Source organism: Equus asinus, chromosome 6 (assembly GCF_041296235.1).
Source record: "Equus asinus isolate D_3611 breed Donkey chromosome 6, EquAss-T2T_v2, whole genome shotgun sequence".
NCBI classification, from domain to species: domain Eukaryota; kingdom Metazoa; phylum Chordata; class Mammalia; order Perissodactyla; family Equidae; genus Equus; species Equus asinus.
The window spans coordinates 80829454-80850848 of NC_091795.1; the positions used below are offsets into that span (position 1 = coordinate 80829454).

General features: G+C 50.3%; 1 protein-coding gene across 5 annotated transcripts in view; it reads left to right on the forward strand.

The window, feature by feature from the left end:
- The first annotated feature begins 2449 nt into the window (after positions 1–2449).
- Positions 2450–21395, forward strand: part of OTOF (otoferlin) — a 97430-nt gene continuing 78484 nt past the window's right edge. For 2 of the 5 annotated variants that reach the window (XM_070512422.1, XM_070512423.1), the window contains exons 1-2: positions 2450–2817; positions 18952–19010. In XM_070512422.1, coding sequence (XP_070368523.1) covers positions 2739–2817; positions 18952–19010 — 138 coding nt within the window. In that variant the 5' untranslated portion in view covers positions 2450–2738. The remainder of the gene's footprint in view (positions 2818–18951; positions 19011–21395) is intronic. The other 3 variants (XM_070512421.1, XM_044772095.2, XM_044772093.2) reach the window with 3 other exon arrangements.

Sequence of the window (21395 nt, forward strand, 5' to 3'; positions counted from 1 at the left end):
TGGTGAAGACCACACACACTAATGAGCTCACAGGAAGCTGTTGCAACCGGAACTCTCAAAAGACTTCCTCTGACAGATAACAGTGGAATTGGGGGGAGCTGTAGGCTTCCAGAGTTGCAGGAAGTAGGAAAACTGAGGCCTGGGGGAAAGGAACTGAAGAGGAATGAGTGGCTGCAAAGGAGGTGGAAGGACTCTCCACTCATCCTTCAAAATGTGGTCGTATCTGTATGTTTCTAAATTCCCCATGTGGAACCTGGGCTGCAATAAGGAAACCATTAGGAAAAGTTGTTAAAGAACCACCGTCAATTCAGGCGTGCCATACTCCGGAAGTTGTTCCTGAGGACCCCCACTGCTGCCACCAGGAGAGGTCGAGGACTCACTCCCTCCCCCACTCATGGCTTCCAGCTGACTCTGCCCGTGGACCCATCACCCTGTGTCCCTGTCTTCTAGTCCATCTGTCTCTTCTGCTTGAGGTCCAGTACTGTATCATATTTGTCCCTGAATCCCCAGCACCTGGGACTAGAAGGCATTTAGTGCATGTTCTTTGAATGAATTTTGTACTAAGGGTTGTTGAGATGGGAAACGTCAGGAGAGTGGAAATTAAAAAGTGGGATCTGGCTTAGGTTTCAGAAGGTGGGCTGGCTCAGATAGGGGGTGCTATGTTGGCAGGATGGAATTGCTACTGTTTCATAGCTCTGGAAACTGAGGTTCAGCAAAGCTCAATGCCTTGCTCAGGGCAAGCTCACAGGCTTGTTCCCAAACATGCGCAGGTCTACAGGAGGCCTCAGAAACGCCTTCCAGGAGAGAACCTCCAGAGGGCTCAGGGAGGAGGTGGGTTTTCATCCTATCAATTGCCACCGATCCTTACGAACACACATCACCTGACTACCTCATGGATGGAACGTGCTAGTGAATTTAGTTTCTTAAAAACAAGACGTTGAACTGGTTTTTAAAAAAATTTAGACATTCACTTGTATTCAATAAATACAATATTCTAAAATATTCTTTAATGCAACATGGCTAGATAAAAGTGAGAAAAGAGAGTAGGAATTGAGGAAGGAGAGAGGGAGAAAGAGATAGAACATAATTAGAAAGAGACAAAAATAGGGCAAAGTAGCAGGGAAACATCTCGAAGGAGGGAAGGGGGCTCTTGTCATCCTGCAGGTCCCTTGAGCTGTAGAATCAAAGGGAGTAATCTCTTGTTAGCATGCTGTGAAAATTTAATATTTCTTTTTTTGAACCTTTAAACTCTGTTCCACGTAAGTCCCCAGGCTCACCCTTTTGTCCTGTCAACATTCAGTGGGCATCCTTCTACACACACGATACAGTGCAAGGCCCCAGGGATGCCGAGGTACAGTGCCGAGGGAAGTGAAGCAACCCAGTGAAGGAGTGAGATGGGAGGGGCGGGGGCAGCACAGACAGGACCCTAACCCAGCCTGGGCGCAGAGGCATTTCTGGGAATGGGCACCAGTTGGCCTGAGTCCAGGCAAGAAGTCAGGGTGGGGTAGGGGCATTCTGTGCAGAGCAAACAGCAAGAGCAAGGATGCCCTGAAAAGGCTCCAGGTTCAGGGATGCCAGCCAGCCTCCAGGGTCCCTTTCCCTATGAGCTCTTCCTGGGGTCTGTTGCTGGAAGAAAGGAGGCAGTTCTCCTTTGGCCCTTGGAAATTCTACCACACACATCCCTTCTCCAACCCCTAGCAGCCACTCCAGCTCATCTCACCACCCCTAGCCTTCTGCATCCCCGGGCCCAGGGACAGGGCTAGGTTAGTGCCTGCACCTTCAGCATTGCCCTCGGTAGAATGTAAGCCTCTGAGACCTTCACAGCCAGGCATCTCCAGTCATGAGCCTGGCTCATGAACTCTCGTCGAGCAGCACCTCCAACCTCCCAGAGCAGGGGGTCAGGACCAGGCCTTTTGGGGGCACAATCTCCACGAAAGCAGGCAGTGGAAGTACATTCCCCTATTCTCTTAGGGCTCCCATTTCTGACACCAGTCACCAGGCGCAGCCTTGATGTTGTCTGGCAGATGCTGATTTTCCAGCTGGGGGGCCCTGGGTTGGAATTTCCACACAGCACGTGTGACCCATCCAGAGCAGCCAGCCCCCCTGAGCCTCATGGGCATCTGCAGCCCTGGTGGCCAACTTGACTGTGAGGGAAGAGGTATGGATCACCCCAAAACACCGGGGCCAGTCCAGCTTTCTGTGCACAGGGATCATGAAGTTCCTTCTCCCCCGTGGGAGGGGGTGCCTCAGCCACACGGCCACCCCTTCCCCACTCATACCCACCCACTCCCATCTGCCCACTCCTGGTGGCAGAACAGCTTGCCTAGCAGGGCACGGCAGAGTCCCGCTGAGAGGTGGGCAGGCGGCTCTGCCCCAGGAGCTGGGAGAAGGCACCTGGAGCTGGGCAGGGCTTTATCTGGGAGCAGGCAGCTGCTGAATAATGAATTCGGACTCTGTGTCTGCACTCCCAGGCTGCACGCTGGGTGCACAACACACACACACATAGATACACACACGCTGGGCTGACAATTTGGAGGGGCGGGGGCTGGCAGGGCTGCGAGTCTCCGTGAGTCGCTGGAAGGAGCAGCTCTGCTAGGTTGCTTTGGTCTCTGTGGGCAGCATCAGAGGGGGCGCAGGGGGAGGAGGCGCAGAGGAGGGAGGTGTGTGAGCTGCGCTCCAGCCGCCGGATCCTTCACCGGCTGCTCCCGCCAGGCAGCGCCCAGGCTCTCCACACCAGCATGGCCCTGCTCGTCCACCTCAAGACGGTCTCAGAGCTGCGGGGCAGGGGCGACCGGATCGCCAAAGTGACTTTCCGAGGTAGGGAAGCCCCTGTCTTAGGGGGACCCCAGCTCTGGGCTGGTGGGGATAGGGCAGGGTGGGGAGGATGGATTGGAAAAGTTCTAGCAGGGTTGGGGCAAAGAGGGTTTTCCTGAGTAGCCATCTGCCCCTGGCCTGACTGGCCATTGTGGTTTCTTGAAGATCAGGGTCCCCGGGTTTCCATGTCTGTCTCCCCTGGGACTTGCCAATGTAACAGTGCCTTTGTGGGGTGCGCAGCCCTCTCCCTGCAGGGGTCCTGGGGAGGCAGAAGGGAGGACCCCACCCCTGGGCTCAGGGGGACCCAGGGCTGAGGGGCCCAGCCAAGCAGAGCCTTCCTGGCTCCTCCTCCTCTCCTCTTCCTCCTGCAAGTTGGTTTCCTTGGGCACAGGGTGGGAGTGGGGTCTGCAGCCTGGAAGACCCAGGGTGGCTCCTAGAAACTGGGCAGACCGTAGCTCTCTGGGCCCCAGCATGACGGGGATACTGTTGGCTTCTCACAGATCTATCTGTGGGCAGGGATCCTGTGAGCCCCGCCAGCCTCCCCCTCTGTCAGTTCTCTTCCTATCCTCCTTCCCACTCAGGCATCCAGCAACCATTTACTATGATCTATGGGCTGGGGGGAACCCCAGCCCTATTCTCAAGGAGCCCACATTGATGGGGCAGGAGGAGCTGTGGGCAGACAAGTAGGACAGCGGTGTGATATGATAAGGATGGGGACCAGTGAAGCATGCAAGCTACAGAAGCAGCACCCTCACCCAGGTTGGATGGGGAGGGGCACGATCGGGGAAGGCTTCCTGGTGGAGGTGACACTCAGGTGAAACCTGAGGGACCAGCAAGAGGGAGCAGGGTGAGGCAGTGAGGACAAGGTGAGGCAGTGAGGACAAAGCAGGCAGAGGGGACAGGATGCCCAAGGCTGGGAGAGGAGCTGGAACTTGGAAACAGACAGAAGCTCCATGAGGCTGGAGCCCAGAGTGTGTGCAGGAGCTGAGGCAGGAGAGACAGGCAGAGCCAAGGAGGTGAGGCTGGCCTTCACCAAGAGGACAGTGGGCAGCTCCTGAGGGTTTTAAGTAGGGAAAGGCAAGGCCACGCTTACCTCTGCTTTTTGCCCACCCACCTCTGCCTCTCTGCCTGGGCACAGCCCCGCCTTCTGGGCCAGGGACATCCCAGGCAGCCTTTGACCAAAGGCCAGGGGACTCCCCACTAGACATGGCTCCTTCTCTCCCGAGAGTGGTCTGAGGGTGGGAGTGGGGTGGGGGCGGAGCTGAGAGAACCCCACCAGATTAAAGAGCAAAGTGAGCACTGGGGCCCAGGCTGGATGCACATCTGCACCTGTGTCAGGAGGGAGAGGTGAGACCATGGAGCAGCCTTCCCCGGAACTCTCCAGCAGCAGCCCCAGCACCATGCCACCCCTCAGTCAGCCCTCCCTGGGCACAAGGCCCTGGGTTGTTCACAGGGAGGCCTGTTGTGCACAGGGACAGGCGGGGGTGGAGGGGTTGCAGTGCCCCTGTTGGCGGGAGGGGGAGGACGGTGTGAGTCAGGCCGCCTGTTGCTTCCCACACCAGCCACATGACTGCCTTCTCTGCAGCACCCTGGATCGCCGTGTGCCACCTGCCACTCCTGCTGGCTGTAGAAAGGAGCAAGTGCACCCTTTCATCTGTGCAATGTGTCCCTGTGTTGGACAGACAGCACAGTACTTGGCTGTTTAGCTGCAGGTCTCTGTGTTGCTGCAGCTATGACAGGACAGTCCCAGGCTGCACAAACCTGTCCCATTTGCAGGCAGGGAAACCAAAGCCCAGTCGTAAAGAGGTCTGCGTGGCATTAGTGGAGGGGCCGAGGCACGGCGGCCCCAGCTCACAGGACCTCACCCCAGCCCTGGTCGCTTAATCCTGAAAGCCCCTTTCTCTCCTCCTGGTCAACTGGGCGAGCACCTGTCTGATGCCCACCTTTTTCTTTGAGCAGTGGGGCTGGCCCTTCAGCCTCAGCTGACCACACAGGGATTAGCCTATTTGCAACCCGTGCCATCTGGGCTAAGTGGAGAAATCCACTTCCAGGCTTGGCATCTGCAGCAGGTGGCCACAGGCAGAGCTCCTGGGGAAGGGGTTGGGCAGATGGCAAGCAGGTTTCCAGAAAGACTTTTTTATAACAACCAGACCTGCCTCAGTCATTCACCTGCTGCATCCAGCAGTTAAGTATAGACACCCAAAAAGACCAACCCTAACAGTAATTCAGAGGGAACTGACCCATTCTAGAATACTCCACAACGTCTCCTGGCACACACAACCACTGGTGTTCAAGCAAATCGCTGCAGGGAGAAATGAGACACTGGTGACCAGTCAGAGGGAGATGCTGGCCCCAAGCTCCTCTGTTCCCTGGAGTGGAGCTCGGTGCCAGATCGGCTGAGGGAGCCCTCTGGAGAGTTGTGCCCGTTGGCAGTGGCCCAGGTAGACAAGACCAGCTGGTTGAAATGCAGCTCAGCTTTCCGTGCTGTGCCATCTAAGACGCTTAGAAAAGAGCTCTAGATATGGGATCAGACGTCCTGGGTCCTCCCTGGGTTCTGCCACTTACTTCGCCCTTTTGACTCTCCGTTTCCTCCTCTGTAAAATGGGCATGATGGTAACACCCCCCCCCCCCCCCCACCAGGCTGCTTCAGGGAAACAATAGGTATGGAAGAGTTTGAGGAAAGAGCTTTCAAATGACTGATGTGTTTGAGAGGCGGCCATTCCATTCTCCTTAGGAGCAGCTGCCGGCTCCTGAGTTATCTTCTCTCCAGCCAAATTTCCTTCTTCTGGCAGCCAGGAGTGAGCAGGGAGGGCATGTCTGAGGGCCTGGCCTCTGCTCTGTAGGCCCCCCGCTAAGATGGTCCACAGGAACTCAGGCCTGGGGCAGACTAGACCTGAAACCCCTGTTCCCATGTGGGCTGGGCATGCACCAGCTTTGTCCCCGGCCACCCCTCTTTTCCCACCATCCCCGGTCAGTCAGCTGCCCCACTCAGGCTCACCCAGTGCTCAGCACCCAGCTCTGTCTCTAGCTCTCAGCTCTCACTGCCCCAACAGCCTCTCTTAACCTAGTCCTGCTCTTATTCATTCATTCACTGAATGTGCTGATAGCTGCGGACAGGCCTAGGACCCTGGGAGTGAAAACACAGCCCCTGCCCTGCAGGAGTTACAGTCCATCAGGTCAGACAGGAGACACCAGAAGGCCTGGACCTCAGTTCTGGCCATGCAGCAGGCCACGGGGCCTCAGGGCCTCGGCTCCCCATGAACGAGATAAAACAATAGTCCCCATGTACCCCTGAGGCCTGCAGCCAGAATCAGGAGTGGGCTGTCTGGGAAGGAGCCGTCTTGACTACAGGTTGCTATTCAAAGAGAGAAGTATTAGTTTAGGTTTTGTCCTTTTTCAATCCCTAAAATAATTCTCAGCATCAATCAGAACCACGGAACACAGGGTGGGAGGGCCTCGAAGTTCCTCCAGTCCAACTTTCTATCCAGTTCTCAGCCCCGTCCGAACCTGGGAGGTAAGGGCTGTCAGGGAACCAAGTGACAGACTGTCTGGGCCAGCTCTGCGATCGCCCCTTTCTCTTCATCCCTGAGCTTTCTTGCCAAAGCACTGGGTTTGGGCATCTGCTGTGTGAGACGGTGGTGCCTGGAGGCTGGGTCTCATCTCCTCATTCACCTGAACTGGTAAATGGCACAAAGGTTTGTTTTATCAAGGCTTCCCCTTTGGCACAGCTGACTTCTCCTCCTTACTCCTCTCCCCACCCCACACCACTGTGTTCCCACTACACTGATCTGCCATTCTCCAAAGAGGCCAAGCCCTAAACATCCTTAGGCCTTGAAACATGGTATTTCGTCTGCCTGGAATGACCCTCACCTTCTACGTTGCAAACTCCCATTAATTCTGTTCATCCTTCAAGGCAGGGATCTGATCTTAGTGATCCTAACTGAGCCCCACGCTGGCACTGGGCCTAGTCATCAAATGAATCCGAAACGGCTTCTAAGGGATTCACTCATTCGTAGGTTTAAATTTTTCTCCCACTGTGGCACTGTCACTCTTTGGCTCAGTCTCCCCAACTGTGAACTAACTCCCCGCCCCCACAGCTTTCTATCCAAGGGGCGTCAGAGACTAGAAGAGGCCTCAGGAGCTGAGAATCAAGAGCCCTGGCCCATGCTCCCTCCATCACCCTCCCAGCTCAGGGAATCTTCTGAGGCCCCAGAGGGAGGCTGGCCTCATTCTCCAGCAAATGTTGGGGAGTCTGGCTCCAGCCCACAGATAGGAAGCAAGAGGGGCTGCCCATGGTCCCGCTACTTCCCAAATGTGCTCTTTCCTAGCATTGCTGCTACGGCACATGGTACAGGGTGGGGCTTAAAAGGCAAACCAGGGTCTCACAGTCTGATAAGGGGAGAAGAAACGTGTGCAGGTATAATGGAGGACATTGCCGACACAGGAGGGCCAAGGTGTGCTGAGGGGTGGGGCGTGAGCTGCAGCCTGTTCAGAGGACGGCAGCTTTCTGAGCTGCAGAGGTCAGGGAAGCCCTCGTTAAAGGGGGAGAGGAGGAGGAAGAGGAGCGAAGGGGAAGCATTTAAGCTGGTTCTGGAACAGCTGCTTGCACATGTGGCGATGCAGAAGGAGAGTGAGGAAGGGTTGTTGAGGGATCAAGGCCATTCCGGGTGAGGGACTAACAGGACCCAAGACCAGAGGAGGGAACTCCCAGTTCAGGACAAGGACTGGGAAGCCACTAGCTTTGGCTGGGGCAGAGGCTGCAGGAAGAGGGTGGGGAGGCAGACGAGCTGGGGGAGGAGCATGGGGCCGGGTGGGTAACTGCATGCTGGGAAGGAGTTGGGGCCCTGGCCTGAGCACTGGGGACAAGATTCCCAATATTGTGGGCTGGAGGGACCACCTCAGACCCCAAATTAGATCTACTTTCCCCATTAAAATGGGGGAGCTCTCCCTCTTGATGATAACTATGACTTCTATTTGGAGACTTCACTGCCCTCCCTGGTGCCCCCAGCCCTGCGATCCTCCTGGGGTGACTGGGCCTGGCTGTGCACTCTGGCCCCGTCCAGCACCTCCTCTCTGAGAGGATGGGGGGTGGGCATCGCCCCCACTGAAGGCGACAGATAGAGGGGAGCCTTAGGACAGCATCTGCAGCCCTTGCCTGGCTGTGGACACACTCCGTGATTTTGCTGTCCACTCGAGGGATGTGCCCCTAGTCCTCTGCTCTTCCCAGCACACTCAGGCCCCTCACAACCTGGGGACCTCCTCGGCCTAAAGCCTCAGATAGTGAGTGTCCCCCTCCCCCCACCCAGAGCAAGCCGATGCAGACCTCAGAGAGCAGGCAGAGCCGCGGAAAATTCCCCAGGCTTCTGCTGCTTTGATGAGACGAGTGTGTTTTCATGATATGGAAATAACCATAAAACTGTCTTCTGCTACAAAGGCCCTCGGCAGAAATGCTGCTGGAAATGTGCTCAAGAGCAGACTTGCAAATAATATCCCTGAATTGCGAAGCCTGGGTTTTCTTATCCTCCTTTACTGAGAACATAAAAGCCCCATCCCTCCCAACTCCTCCCATTCCCGGGTCTGATCTTTTTTTTAATTATTAATAACTTTTTATAACAGAAAACCTCAAATATATACAAGAGTAGAGAGGATAGCATAGTAGCCCCGAAGTTCTCCCCATGAAATCTTAACCATCAACTCATGGCTGATCTTGTTTCATTTGTACCCCATCCTATTCCCACACCCCAAATTATTCTGAAGCAAATCCCAAACACCACATGATTTCATCTGTAAATATTCAGTACATAGCTGTAAAAGTCAAAGACTCAAAAAAACCCCGCATACTGTATCACTCCTAAAATTCACAATAATTCCTTAGTAATATCAAATATTCAGTCAGTGATCAAATTTCTAATTGTCTTAGTGATGTCATAAGTTTTCTTCCTATTCATTAAACGCTACATTTTAATGTGTCTTGCAAATCCAGTACTTAATCATTCATTCACTCATTCTTTCATTCATCCTGGTAATAATATTCATTGGGAGCCAGCTATGTGCCAAGCGCTGTTGTACGCACTGGGATGACAGCAGTAAATGAGACAGACATGGTCCCTGCCCTCAAGGGGAAGACAACCATTGCACAAGTCACTGTGAGTGTGATGAATATTCTGGAAAGGAAGGTACAGGGGCAAGGCAGCAGGAGGCAAGGGAAGCCCACTCAGACCGGGAGGTCTGGAAGCTGCCCTGAGGGTGAGTCAGAGTTCGTTAGGAAAAAATGGCGGAAGAGCATCTGTGAAGGGAGGTGGGTGCGGGCCAGCAGCACTGGTGCCGCTCAAAGTCGGCCACCTGGGGCCAAGGAGATGAAAATGAAAGCTGCACAGGGCCCAGGAAGGAGCGTTTCCTGAGCAGGGGATGGGCTGATATTTAAGCCAACCTTGAGGGATGACAGCATTTTGGCAGGAACGAAACCCACGACAGGCCCCACTCCAGGTGGAGGGGCTGATATCAATACAGAAAATAGTGGTGTGGAGTGGTGTCAAGTGTTTGGGGAGTGGGGAGTGCTTGCTGGGCTGTGGGAGGCAGGCAGAGGGGAGGCTGGGGCCTAAACACAGAGGGTCTTCAGGGTCACACTGTGGAGTGTGAACTTGGCTTTGTACGTGAATGGGACTCACCATAGCTCTTAGCAGGAGAATGGGACGGGAAGATCTGGTTTTGGGTAGACACTCTGGAGGTCAGGACCGGCCAGGAGCCCAGGGAGGAAGCTGGGACCAGGGACCTGCAGCCGAGGGCTGAGCCTCAAAAGGAGGTGCTGTGGGTTTGGAGAGAAGGGGGGACATGGGTTCAGAGAGAGGTTATAAGCTTTGAGGTTGGGAGTGAGTGAAAGGTCAGGGCAAGGCTGCCTCTGGATTTCATAGGTTACCTGGGTGGACGGTAAGGCTGATGGAGCCGGGGAGCAGGCAAGGAAGATCAGGTTGGGGGTGGGGGTGGGGGGTGGAAGAACAAAGAGGATGGGCTTGCTCTGCTGCACACTGCCCCCGCCCCATGCCTGTGGGTCACTGTAGTGAAAATACCCCCCAGGAAGCCAGAAATCTAGCTCAGTACAGTGAGTGCCCAAGAAAGTGGCTGGGGCCCAGGGGTTTGGGAGTCCCAGCCATAAGTGAAAGTCTAGGAGAAGGTGAGACGTGCCTGAGTTCTTACAGGGCTGCTTTGGGAGCAAAGGAGAAAGGTGAGGTCCATGAAAGACTCTACAAACTGTAAAGTGCTGTATAAATGTAAGGATTATGCTAATTATCCCAGGACTCCTCATGCTGCAGCCTTCTGGAAAGACAGGAATACACTGTGACCCTGGGGACACCATGGACCCAGAGATTTGGGGAGGGGCAGAGCCTTAGTTGATCCTCCTCTGGATTCTGACTCCCCGAATTCTGCCAGATATGGATGTGACAGGGTGAAAACGCTGGAGCCACCACCATCCAGGTGGGCTCCTCCAGGGCAGGCCCCTTGGCTGGCTCCCCCCAGGGCCCGCAGGGTGCCTGGCACAGAACAGACCTGAAATAGAAGTGACAGGAAGGAGTATGGCCTGCAGGTGTGACCGGAACACTTAACACAGTTAGCAACCGGGGGCGTTCTGCAGCCCCCAATCCAGGCAGCACTAGGCAGTGATCCATTTATCTCCCTGGCAGTTCCAGAAAGGTCTCCTGAGATGGAGAGTAGTATATGATCATTTTTACCTTCAGCCCCTTGTCTGCTTCTTGCCTGGACTGATCTCCCCCAGACACAGGCTCAACAATCCTTGTTTCTATTCTATTTCATCTTTTTCAAAGCAGAAGGCTCATCAGCTTAGTTGGAGGTCAGTTTTCACTCACTGGCTTTTTTTTTTAAGCCAAAGTTTAAGATAGAGACAGGACTGCATTTTTAACAATATTTTTACCCATTTAAGGATGTAAAAAAGTCGGTCTCCCATCATGCCTCATTCCCAGTGCCTGGCACAGAGCAGGTACTCCACACAGCTTGTGGATCACTAGGATCACAAGCTCCTCCATCTGTCACAGTAATGGGGGAACCTAGGATCCAGCAGTTGTTGAGTGTGTGGCTGGCTCTGTCCTAGGCTCAAGGGGAAACATCACACTCTCTCTCTCTGCCTCAGTGCCTGGGTCTGAAAAATGGGAACCAGAGCAATCAGTTAGTTACAGAATTTGGGTGAGCACCTGGGAGTAAGTATGGGTTTGAACTGAACCAGAGAGATGGGGTTTATAATCCCTGCCCTGTGCCTGCCTCTCAGATGAAGGAGGAAAGGGAAGGGGCATCCTTCTGTGGGAGGTTCAGGGACTCTGCATAACCCAAATCCGGCTCTGTGAGATGCTGGTGATTTTCAGAGAGCACATCATTTAAGGAACTGAAGGAATAGCTGCTTTCCCGGACAACTCTTTTTGAATTGAATTTCTCATTCCACTGTACCATAGACTATCAAAGTAAAATTGAATGTGTGTTCCTCATAGGTGAAAAAGTGCTATTATAAGAAATAATCACAAACAACTAGACAAAAAAATCATTAGGAATATAAAAGATTTGGCAATACCATCAACCACCTTGGCCTAATTGGCTTTTCTAGAACATTACACCCCAAAACTGAAAAATAGACTTCCTTCTCAAATGCACATGAGATAGACCATAAGCTGGGTAATTTAACAAGTCAATAATATTGGAAACAATTCATTTTCAAAGGACTGACATTTTACAGAGTAAAATTTAAGGCTTGCTATAAAGTTGTAGGAATCAAGACAGTGTAGCCTTGGCCTAAGAGTAGAAATATAGATCAGTGGAACAGAATAAAGTGTGCAGAAATAGACCCCATACTAGACAGCTAATTGATTTCCAATCAAGGTATCTAGAAGAACTAGATATCTATATGGGGAAAAATGAGTCAAATTCCTACCTAACACCACGGACAAAAATTAATTCAAGATGGATCATAAACTAAGTAATAAAAAAAATCTATAACCTTCTAGAAGAAAATATAGAATATTTTGTTATATTCTTGGGTTAGGCAAAGATTTCATAAAGAAAACATATGAAATACTAAACATAAGAAATAAATTTCACCCCAAAATTGATAAATTGGGTTTCTTAAAAATTAAAAACTCCTACTCATCAAAAAACACATTTAAGAACATGAGAAGGCATCAGACAAAAATACTCACAATACATTTAGGGACTAGTAGCCAGACTAAATAAAGAACTCCTACCAATAAATAATAATAAGATAAAAGATTGAATTCTTAAAATAGGCAAACAACTTGTACCGACACTTCATAAAATAAGATATACAAATGGCCAATAAACACATGAAAATGTAATTGACATCATTAGTCATTGGAGAAATGAAAATCAAGACCAAATGACATAATGGTTTCACATGCACCAAAACATGAAAGTCTGACAGTAACCCAATGTTGGTGAGGATATGGAGGAATTGAAACTTTTTTTACATTGCAGCTGGGGTTGTGAAATGGCATAATCACTTTGGAAGAGCATTTAGCAATTTCTTATAAGGGTAAACATACACTTACCCTATGACCCAGCTGTTCTGCTCTTAAGTATTTCCCTGAGAGAAATGAAATCATAGGTTCATACAAATACTTTTATAGGGGCCAGCCTGGTGGTGCAGTGGTGAAGTTCGTGCGTTCTGCTTTGGTGGCCTGGGGTTCGCCAGTTCGGATCCCGGATGCAGACATGGCACCGCTTGGCAAGCCATGCTGTGGTAGGCATCCCACATATAAAGTAGAGGAAGATGGACATGGATGTTAGCTCAGGGCCAGTCTTCCTCAGCAAAAAGAGGAGGATTGGCAGCAGATGTTAGCTCAGCGCTAATCTTCCTCAAAAAAAAAACTTTTACAAGAATGTTTATAGCAGCTTTACTCATAATAGCCCAACGTTGAAAGCAACCCCAACAGTTTCAACAGAAAGGTGGATCAACAGGTTGTGGTATATTCGTATAACAGAGTATCACTCAACAATAAAAATGTATGAATGACTGATAAATGCAACAACATGGATGAACCACAAAACCATTACATTGACTAAAAGAAGCCAGACACAAAAAAGTACATTCTGATTTCTTCTTTCCCCTCCAAAGCCCCAGCAGATAGTTGTATATCCTAGTTGTAGGTCATTCTAGTTCTTCTATGTGGGGTGCCACCACAGCATGGCTTGATGAGCAGTGCATAGGTCTGTGCCCAGGATCCGAACCGGCGAACTCCCGTTGCCAAAGGAGAGCGCGAGAACTTAACCACTCAGCCACAGGGCCTGCCCCAAAAAGTATATTCTGAATGATAGCATATATATAAAGTTTAAAGTAGGCCAAACTAATCTTTGGTGATAGAAATCAGAGCTAGTGGTTACCTATGGGGGTAGAAATTGACTGGAAAGGGGGACAAGGGAACAGCTTGAAGAAAGGAGATGTTCTATATCTTGATTGGGTGGCCATTTCACGCATTTGATACATGCGTTTATCAAAACTCATTGAGTTGTGCACCCAAGATCAGTGAATGCAAATTTTACCTAGTTAAGAAAAGAGCTAATCACACCTAAAATACTTGAGAAGTATTATATAAAATGAGGATTAAAATTGTTCCTGATTATATACTACTAAAAATAAGCCACAAAATGTGATTCACAATAGAGGAGATCATTTTTATATTTAAGACACAACTTGAATGGCTGAAGGAAAAGCAGGGCTCTTCAGTAGAATAATAGCCATTTCTTCTTGGGGAGTGACCCGCGCACCTGGTGTATGAGCACCATCGTTTCCTCTGTTTATGGAGGAAGCTAAGGCAAAGAGAAGCTACCTTCTTCAAGGGCACATGGCTAGCAGCTGGTAGAGCTGGGGTCTCAACGAGCCTTAACACTATCCCACGGCCCCCAGTACTTCTATAGGACTTGATGTTTCACACGGGATTTCACAAAAATGATCTCTTGCTGATCCTCACAATGGTCCCAGAATGTAGGCTGGTCCAGAATAATTGCCCTTAGTTTACAGATGAGGACTCTGAGACCCCGAGGGGTTGCATAGCCAGCTCCGGGCCTCCTGGCCCCAAGCTGCAGCGCCAGGCTCCAAATCCAACTAGGCCCCACCCTTTCTCTGCACACAGGGGTGCCTGGGCCCCCGCTTACTGGTGCTGCTGGGAGTAGCTGGCCTTCCAAAAGGAACAGGCTGATCTGAACTGGGGAGAATGAAAACACAGCAGGGCCACCACTCATGAGCTGCTGTGGAGGAGCAGAGGGAGAGCAGATTTGGGGCATCACAGCATCGCAGCAGAGAATGGGGTGCTTGCTGAGCCCCCTCTGTAATGTCTGTCCCAGGCAAGGCAGACAATGAGGTTTTGCTGATTTTAAATAACACAAGGGAATGACAGTGACAGGTCTGAGTCACAAGCAGTGTTTTACTCTATTTCTCACCTCACATGGAGGAGAGTAATGGCAGGCACTGCTGGGATGCAGTCCGAGGTCAGTCTGGGCCAAAACCATGATGTCCCTGAAGCTCGTCCTCAGGGCCCTCTCCTGCCCTTTAGACGGCCCACCGCCCCACCTGTTCCCTCTCAGGACCCCACACCCAGGTCTTCCTCCAGTGGGCTGCTCCTTCACCGTCAGAACCCTCTGCCCTGTGTCCAGCTCCTGCAGGTCTCCCTTCTCCTCTCCAAAGGTTCAAACTTTTGCTAACACTGTTCTTTCGGCCTGGATGCCCTTCCTCTCTCTCCCCAGTCCCTCTGCTTATCTAGACTCCATCTGCTCTTCCAGCGGAAATGCCCACGCCTCTACAATGCCTTCATCTGTAAGGGGACGGTCACTTCTCCTTTTCCTGTCTTCTCACTTTATTTACACTGTTGCATGCCAATGACCAGAGTTTGCCTATGTCGTAGCCTTTTACATGTCTGACCTATCCACCCCGCTTCTGGATTGTAATAAGCTTCTTCAGGCAGCATCTGGATTGGAATTTTCTTTGTACAACCCCCTCTCCACCCTCCTCGAGGGCCAAATGGCCACCCTGAAACAGCAGGAGTAGAAGGCCCTCTTGCACGAGGCAATGAATGGATGCACACAGGCTAGCGGCTGAGTCCCTGTACGCTGCCTTTTCTCGAGGTCTGGCTCCAGCCAGGGTAACTGTCTGGAAGAGGGAGCTGTTGTGTGCAGACGGGATGTTTTGTGCCAAGGTCACATCACATGAAAGGCTAGCACTGCGTCCTGCATGTGACACAAGCTGAGCTCACCTTCCCTTAGGAGGGTAGCTGCAGTGCAGGTATTTTAAGTGGCAAATGACATAAAAGTCACTTCTGTTAAGCTTTGGACTCCTGAGCCCCTCCATTTGGGTATATCAGACGTCACGGCACTTATTACAGTTGTGAGCCAGACTCTGCTCTCCAAACTTCATTTATTGACTCAGGGAGGAGTTTATTTTAAACCAAACAGCTCAGCTATCCCATGAGCAGCTGCCTTTGAAGGAAGGAGGATGCTGTTCAATTTTCCCCATCTAATCTCCCTCTCATTCTATCCACAGAGAAGTCTCCACTGCAGGGGGTTAACAGGCTATTTTCTTTCTCTCAAGGCTTATTCTCAGTCTTCTCTGTGGCAAGAAAGGTGATTGGATATTGGGATTTTAAATGGTTTTATCTGAAAGCCATTTAAAATGGAGCTGAAATGTCAACAAGACTGGTGTTGAGTGGAGGAGATGTTAAGTGGAAATGGGCTTGAAACAAGAGATGGGGTTAGCAATGCCCATGATAACCTGGCACGGCTGACAGAGGTCCCCTGGCTCTGTCCAAATGAACAGAGAAGGACCCCTGCAATGATCCCTGCCACCGTTGGCACAAACCCTCCTAGAAGCGGCTTTTCAAAAATGCCATAGGACACTCTGTTTTCTTAATAAGTTGCGCTTTCCACTGTTTCGGTACGATTGATTGGATTTGTTTCAGCAAACTTTTTTTTTTTAATATCTAGAGGTAAAATTTAGCTCATTCTGTTTGACAATATTTATCACATTTACCTCCTCAGGGGCCAAGGCAATGTGGTTTTACTGCATTTCAAAACAGAGCCCTGATGTGTAAGTTCTGCAATGGCTAATCTCACTGTATCTCGAGACCTGTCTAACCAGGCTGTGGGAAAGACGCAGGCCAGGGCGGGTCTGAGCCCTGGCACCATCTTGGATGGTCCCTCTCCACCCGCCTCTGGGTGGGTTGCTCAGTTTTCACTCTGGGAGATGCTTGAGCACAGCCGTATCCGAGGCTCATTAGGATCTCCTAAGATGAAAAGGCCTTTGATTATCCAGAACAGCAGATCTTTGGGGAAGCCCCAGTGCACAAATGTGCTCACCTGATTCTCCACTTACATTGTGTGTTACCTGTGGGAAAAATTAAAAGAAGCTCAGGCACCATCTCTCATGTTCCCCCCACCCCTGGTTGCCTTGGGATTTGTTGCTGAGATTTTTCCTTTGGGTCTTTGTTTTGTTTTGTCCCTGGCTGGCACTAGAGTCTTTCTTTCCCATCTGTCTATTTGGCATCCATTTTCTGTGTATTTAGCTTCTACTTTAAAGCTTCTTCCTCAGTATCTTGGATGCAACCGCTCCCCAGATGCTCCTACCCTCCAAATGCACACACACTCACACACTCACACCCCCTTCCTCAGACCATCTACCTCAAACCCTGGGCTCTTCCTTGTCAGAGGGTAGCTCCTACTGAACTAGGATTTGACTACTGAACTAAGATTTGCTCCTAAGTTCTAAAAACCAGGCAGGCCCTGGAGATCTCTGCACGAAACCTCTTATGTACAGGTGAGGCAATGGAGGCCAGAGGAGAGAAGGGGTTCCCAGAGGGAGGGAGCCTCGTTACAGTGGAGGGTCAGAGGGGGCTCATTCCAACCCCCCCACCCCAGCCTGGTGCCCGTTACGCTCGGTCTCCGGGTTTTTCTGTGAGGAGGAGAGCACAGTGTGCTGCACCCAGCCAAGTCCTCCCTTGGGTCCCCATCCTGCCCATCAGTGACAACCCAAACTAACCCTCAGAATGGAATTAAGTTCAACCTTGAGATAGGCCTTCAGTGAACGGGTCCACTGGCTTAGGTTGGCGGGGATTTAAAAGCATTTTTCTTTCAATAAAAAAGTAAAGCATGCTCGTTGAAAAAATTTCAAACTCAAGTGTATACACTACAAACTCAAAGTATGCTGCTTTCAATATCTTCTCACTTCTCCTGCCCAGGGATAACTGTTACCACCCAAAAATGGGGCTGTCTTACCAAATGAGTATAAACAAGCCAGTTAACTACAGCATCAGATTTCAGCAGAAAAATCAGCTTTATTCTGTGAGATCAATCTGCAGGGAGACAGGAGACGTGTGCCCTCAGATCTGTCTCCCCGACTCAGGATTTGCGGCAAAATTTAAGAGGTTAGGAGAATAGGCTGGCACGCAGAAATGCTTGTGGGGCAGGATTTGATTGGTGGGCTTCAAACATTTATGGTAAAGTTCTAAACATTTGTGAGGAGGTTCTAAACATTTATGAGGAGGTTCTAAACATTTATGGTGAGGTTCTAAACATTTATGAGGAGGTTTTAAACATTTATAGTAAGGTGGGGAAGGAGTTTTAACATCAGATCTTCCTCAACAATGGACCCCTCGTTTCTTTTAAATTCCCACTTTTAAATTCGAGTCACATCCCAGTCCTTCGGTTCCACAGTGTGGAGAATCTTTGGTTCTCCTTGGTGTTCTTAATCACTCTGTTGATAAGATGGGGTCAGTTGAACTGTTTCTGGAGGGTCCACGTTTACACAACCACTTTTAATGGTTTGAGATCTTTGTCTATTCACATATGAAAAATTGAGTTTTAGGGTTTGTTTATAAACAGGGTCTTGTTACACACTATCTTTTTTTTTTTTTGGTGTACAGTTGATAGGTGATAATAAATTAATCCTAAATAATAATTCTTTTTAATCCACCTTATCTGTGGGTTTCTCCTCATAGAAATTACAACCCCTTCTCAGGTGCTCCTACTCCTTCCCCCTAAAAAATAGTATTTATCCTTCCTTCCCCGTACCACTTCTCATCTCATACACAATTGTATCTTGGGGTATGTATTGTATGGTGTTGAACTGGTGGCATGTTCTGGGTCCCTGGCCTCCCCTACTAGACCGGCCGCTCCCTGAGGGCAGGGCTCCCGTGCCCTTTATCCATGCCTCTATCCCAAGTCCCCTGGAGGTGGCCTCCTACATCACAGACTCCAGTGAGTGTTTCTCAAAGTGACCTGAGCTGGCCCACGTCTCCCATAGAGAGCCCACCCCATCCCCTCCACCTGCCCTCATTCTCCTGATTATGGTTCTTCCAGCAGCCTGGGCAGGTTCTGACTGGAGGGGCTAGAAAAGCGGGCAGCTTTACTTCTGCCTTGTCGGGTGGTGTATGAATGTGGGGTGGCAGGAGGTCTGGGAAAATGTTCGTCCATATCACAAACCCTCTATTACCACGTGGGGTGAAAGGAGGGGCAGGTATGGAGTACGGGGAGAAACCAGCCGAGGTTTTCCCTGTGCTAAAGCTACAGAAGAACGAAGGCGAGACTGGAGGAAGGCGAAGGCCCTTGGCTTACAGGAGGAGGAAGAACTGGTCTTGACTGGTTGGCCCCGGGGGGCCTAGTGCAGCCACTGTCATGGACGTGAGCTTTCTGCAGGCAGGGTGCCCACCGCCCTGGGGGCCAGGCTTCCGCTCAGGGCGGCTGTGGGCCAGGGGAAGCCAGCAGCGCTGAGGAGACTGCGAAGGGGGCCCAGAAAGCCGCTGAGAAGGCAGCTGGTGGAGGAAGGAGACCGGGTTCCACTCCCACTCCTACCTGTGAGCAGCCTCGCGCCTTCTTGTACTTGAGTATCCCCATTTGTAAAGTGGAGCCAATGACCTTTGACATGCCCGCCTCATGGGGCTGCTGAGTGTCGGATAAGACAATATGGGCACTTGCCTCATCCTGGAGAGTGCTGCACAAGACAGGAGGTCCCCTCGTTGGTAACAAGTGCTGTGTGAACCCAAATGCTGTAACGACAACTACCAGGTGGAGAGGTCCGACGCAAAGCTCATTGTCCAGGGAAGCCTGACTCTGAGATTTCCTCTTTCTCCCACCCAGGGCAATCCTTCTACTCTCGGGTCCTGGAGAACCGTGAAGACGTGGCTGACTTCGATGAGGTAGGATGCCCTCGGGGCAGCTCTAGCCGTGAGCCCAGAGAAACAAGCACCTCCCCGTCTCCTGGGGTGCACTGGCCCCGAGTCCTGGGAGGCCGGCTTGCTCAGGGCTCCTCAGCTCTGGCTGTCCTCCTGGGAGGAGGCGTGGTGGGAGGGTGTGGAGGAACCTCCGTCCTGGATAGATAGAGGCTCAACCCAGATCCCTCTCAGGGAACCTCTGCACAGGAGAGGCCCCTGCAGAGGGACTGCCACAGAGAAGGGCATCTGGGCCCAACCAGCAGCCCGCTGCCCTGTCGGGGTCTTTTGTTCTCTCCAGAGGAAGGGCCTACAGGCACTGTGGGCCTGATGGTGAGCCACGGCTGCAGGCCCCGCCTCCCTTCCCCGTGTTCCCTGGGCACGTGGAGGGCCCAGGCTAGCCCCAGTCTCGCACGGACCTCGCCCCTTTCTCTCCAAGAGCTACGGGTTCCTCTCCCACTGTGTCTCCCCAAAAAGTTTTTTTTTTTTTCTTTTGAACCTCAGGCTCAGAGGATTGAGCAAATCATTTATCTCTGTTTATGGTATCTTATCTCATTGGTCCCTGCAAGGCCCTGCTCTTGTTTTTTGTATGTGTGTATGTTATGTATTCTCTTTTATCCCCATATTCTTTCCCTCCATTTACAACCATTCTAATGTGTTTAATGTGTATCTGTCAGTTTTCTGTGTGTTCTTACAAAAATTCATATTGTTGTCTTGTGAGCATATTACTTAAATGATGTGTTATATATTTCATTTTGTTTCACTGAGGACTGTTTTTTGTTTTAAAGATTGGCACCTAAGCTAACATCTGTTGCCAATCTTCTTTTCTTCTTCTTCTTCTTCTCCCCAAAGCCCCCCAGTACATAGTTGTATATTCTATTGTGAGTGCTTCTGGTTGTGCCATGTGGGACGCCGCCTCAGCATGGCCTGATGAGCAGTGACCAGTCCGTGCCCAGGATCCGAACCAGTAAAACCCTGGGCTGCCAAAGCGGAACGTGTGAACTTAACCATTCAGTTGTGGAGCCGACCCCTGAGCACTGTTTTGCTAGGTTAATCTGTTGCTTCTACCTGCTGCACAGTAGTCCATGGGACACATGCAACACATATTAGGGTGACCAACCATCCTGGTTTGCCTGGGACTGAGGGGGTTCCTGAGACATAGAGTTTCAGGGCGAAAATCGGACAAGTCCCGGTCAATCAGGACGAGTTAATCACCCTACACATTCCACCTACCACTCCTCCAGTGAGGAACCCCCAGCAAGCCTCCAACTCCACACCACTAGAAATGCAATGAATATTCTTACACATGTTCCCTTTGCACGAGGGTGAGCATTTCTGTGGGATATACACCAGGATCTGGAATTGCTGGCTTGTGGAGTGTGCATACAGTTAATTTGACCCAGCACTGCCATAGTCTACACTTCCACCAGCAGTGTGTGTGGATTCCTGTTTCCCACATCCTCGTGTACACCTGCTATTATCCAGCTTTCTGATTTCACCAGTCTAACCATGATATGTCACTGTTGTTCTAACTGTTCATTTAAAGTTTCCTCTTTTGTCAACTGCCTGTCCATATTCTCTGCCCTTTTTTCCTATCGGTTTAGCTGTCTTTTTCTTATTGATTTGCAAGGGTTCTTTGTATGTCCTAGATATCAACCCGTTGTTGGGTTTAGATATTGAAAATATCTTCTCTCGGTCTACCGTCTACTAACTTTTTCCCTGGTACCCCTCATCAACTAGAAGGACCCAATCCTGGTGTGTTTTCAAATTCTGTTGAAGAGGTCTTCTCTTCCCCTGGGTTACAAATATACGTCCCTACATTTTCTGATTTTAAAGTTGTATCTTTTACATTGTATGTGGTGCCACATAGGGGTCCACTTTTATTTTTCTCTATATAAAAGCCACTTCTCTAACATCAACTTGCTAAGCAATCATATTCTCTCCATTTATTGTATGTTAAGGTTGAGGTCTGAGCCCTCTATTCTATGCAATTGTCTGTTCTTCACCCTTACCACACTGCACTAATTAATATGGCTTGTTTGTCTTAATATCTGGTGAGGCAAATTCCCTCTCTTTTCTCTTCTTTTTCAAAATTGACCTATTTATGGACATTTACTCTTCCAGATAAATGTTAAAGTAAGTTTATCAACCTCTTCCAAAAACCAGCTGGACTTTTGATTAAATTTCATTGAGTTAAAAAATTAACTTGGAAAGATGTCAATTTTTTATATTATTAAATCATCTATTCAAATAAGCTACCATCCTTTACTAGGGTTTTCAAGTTTTCTACATAGAAGTCTTATGTATTCTTGATTATTTCCTAGATGCTTTATGGTTTTGATGTTATTATGAATGATATCTTAAATTTAATTA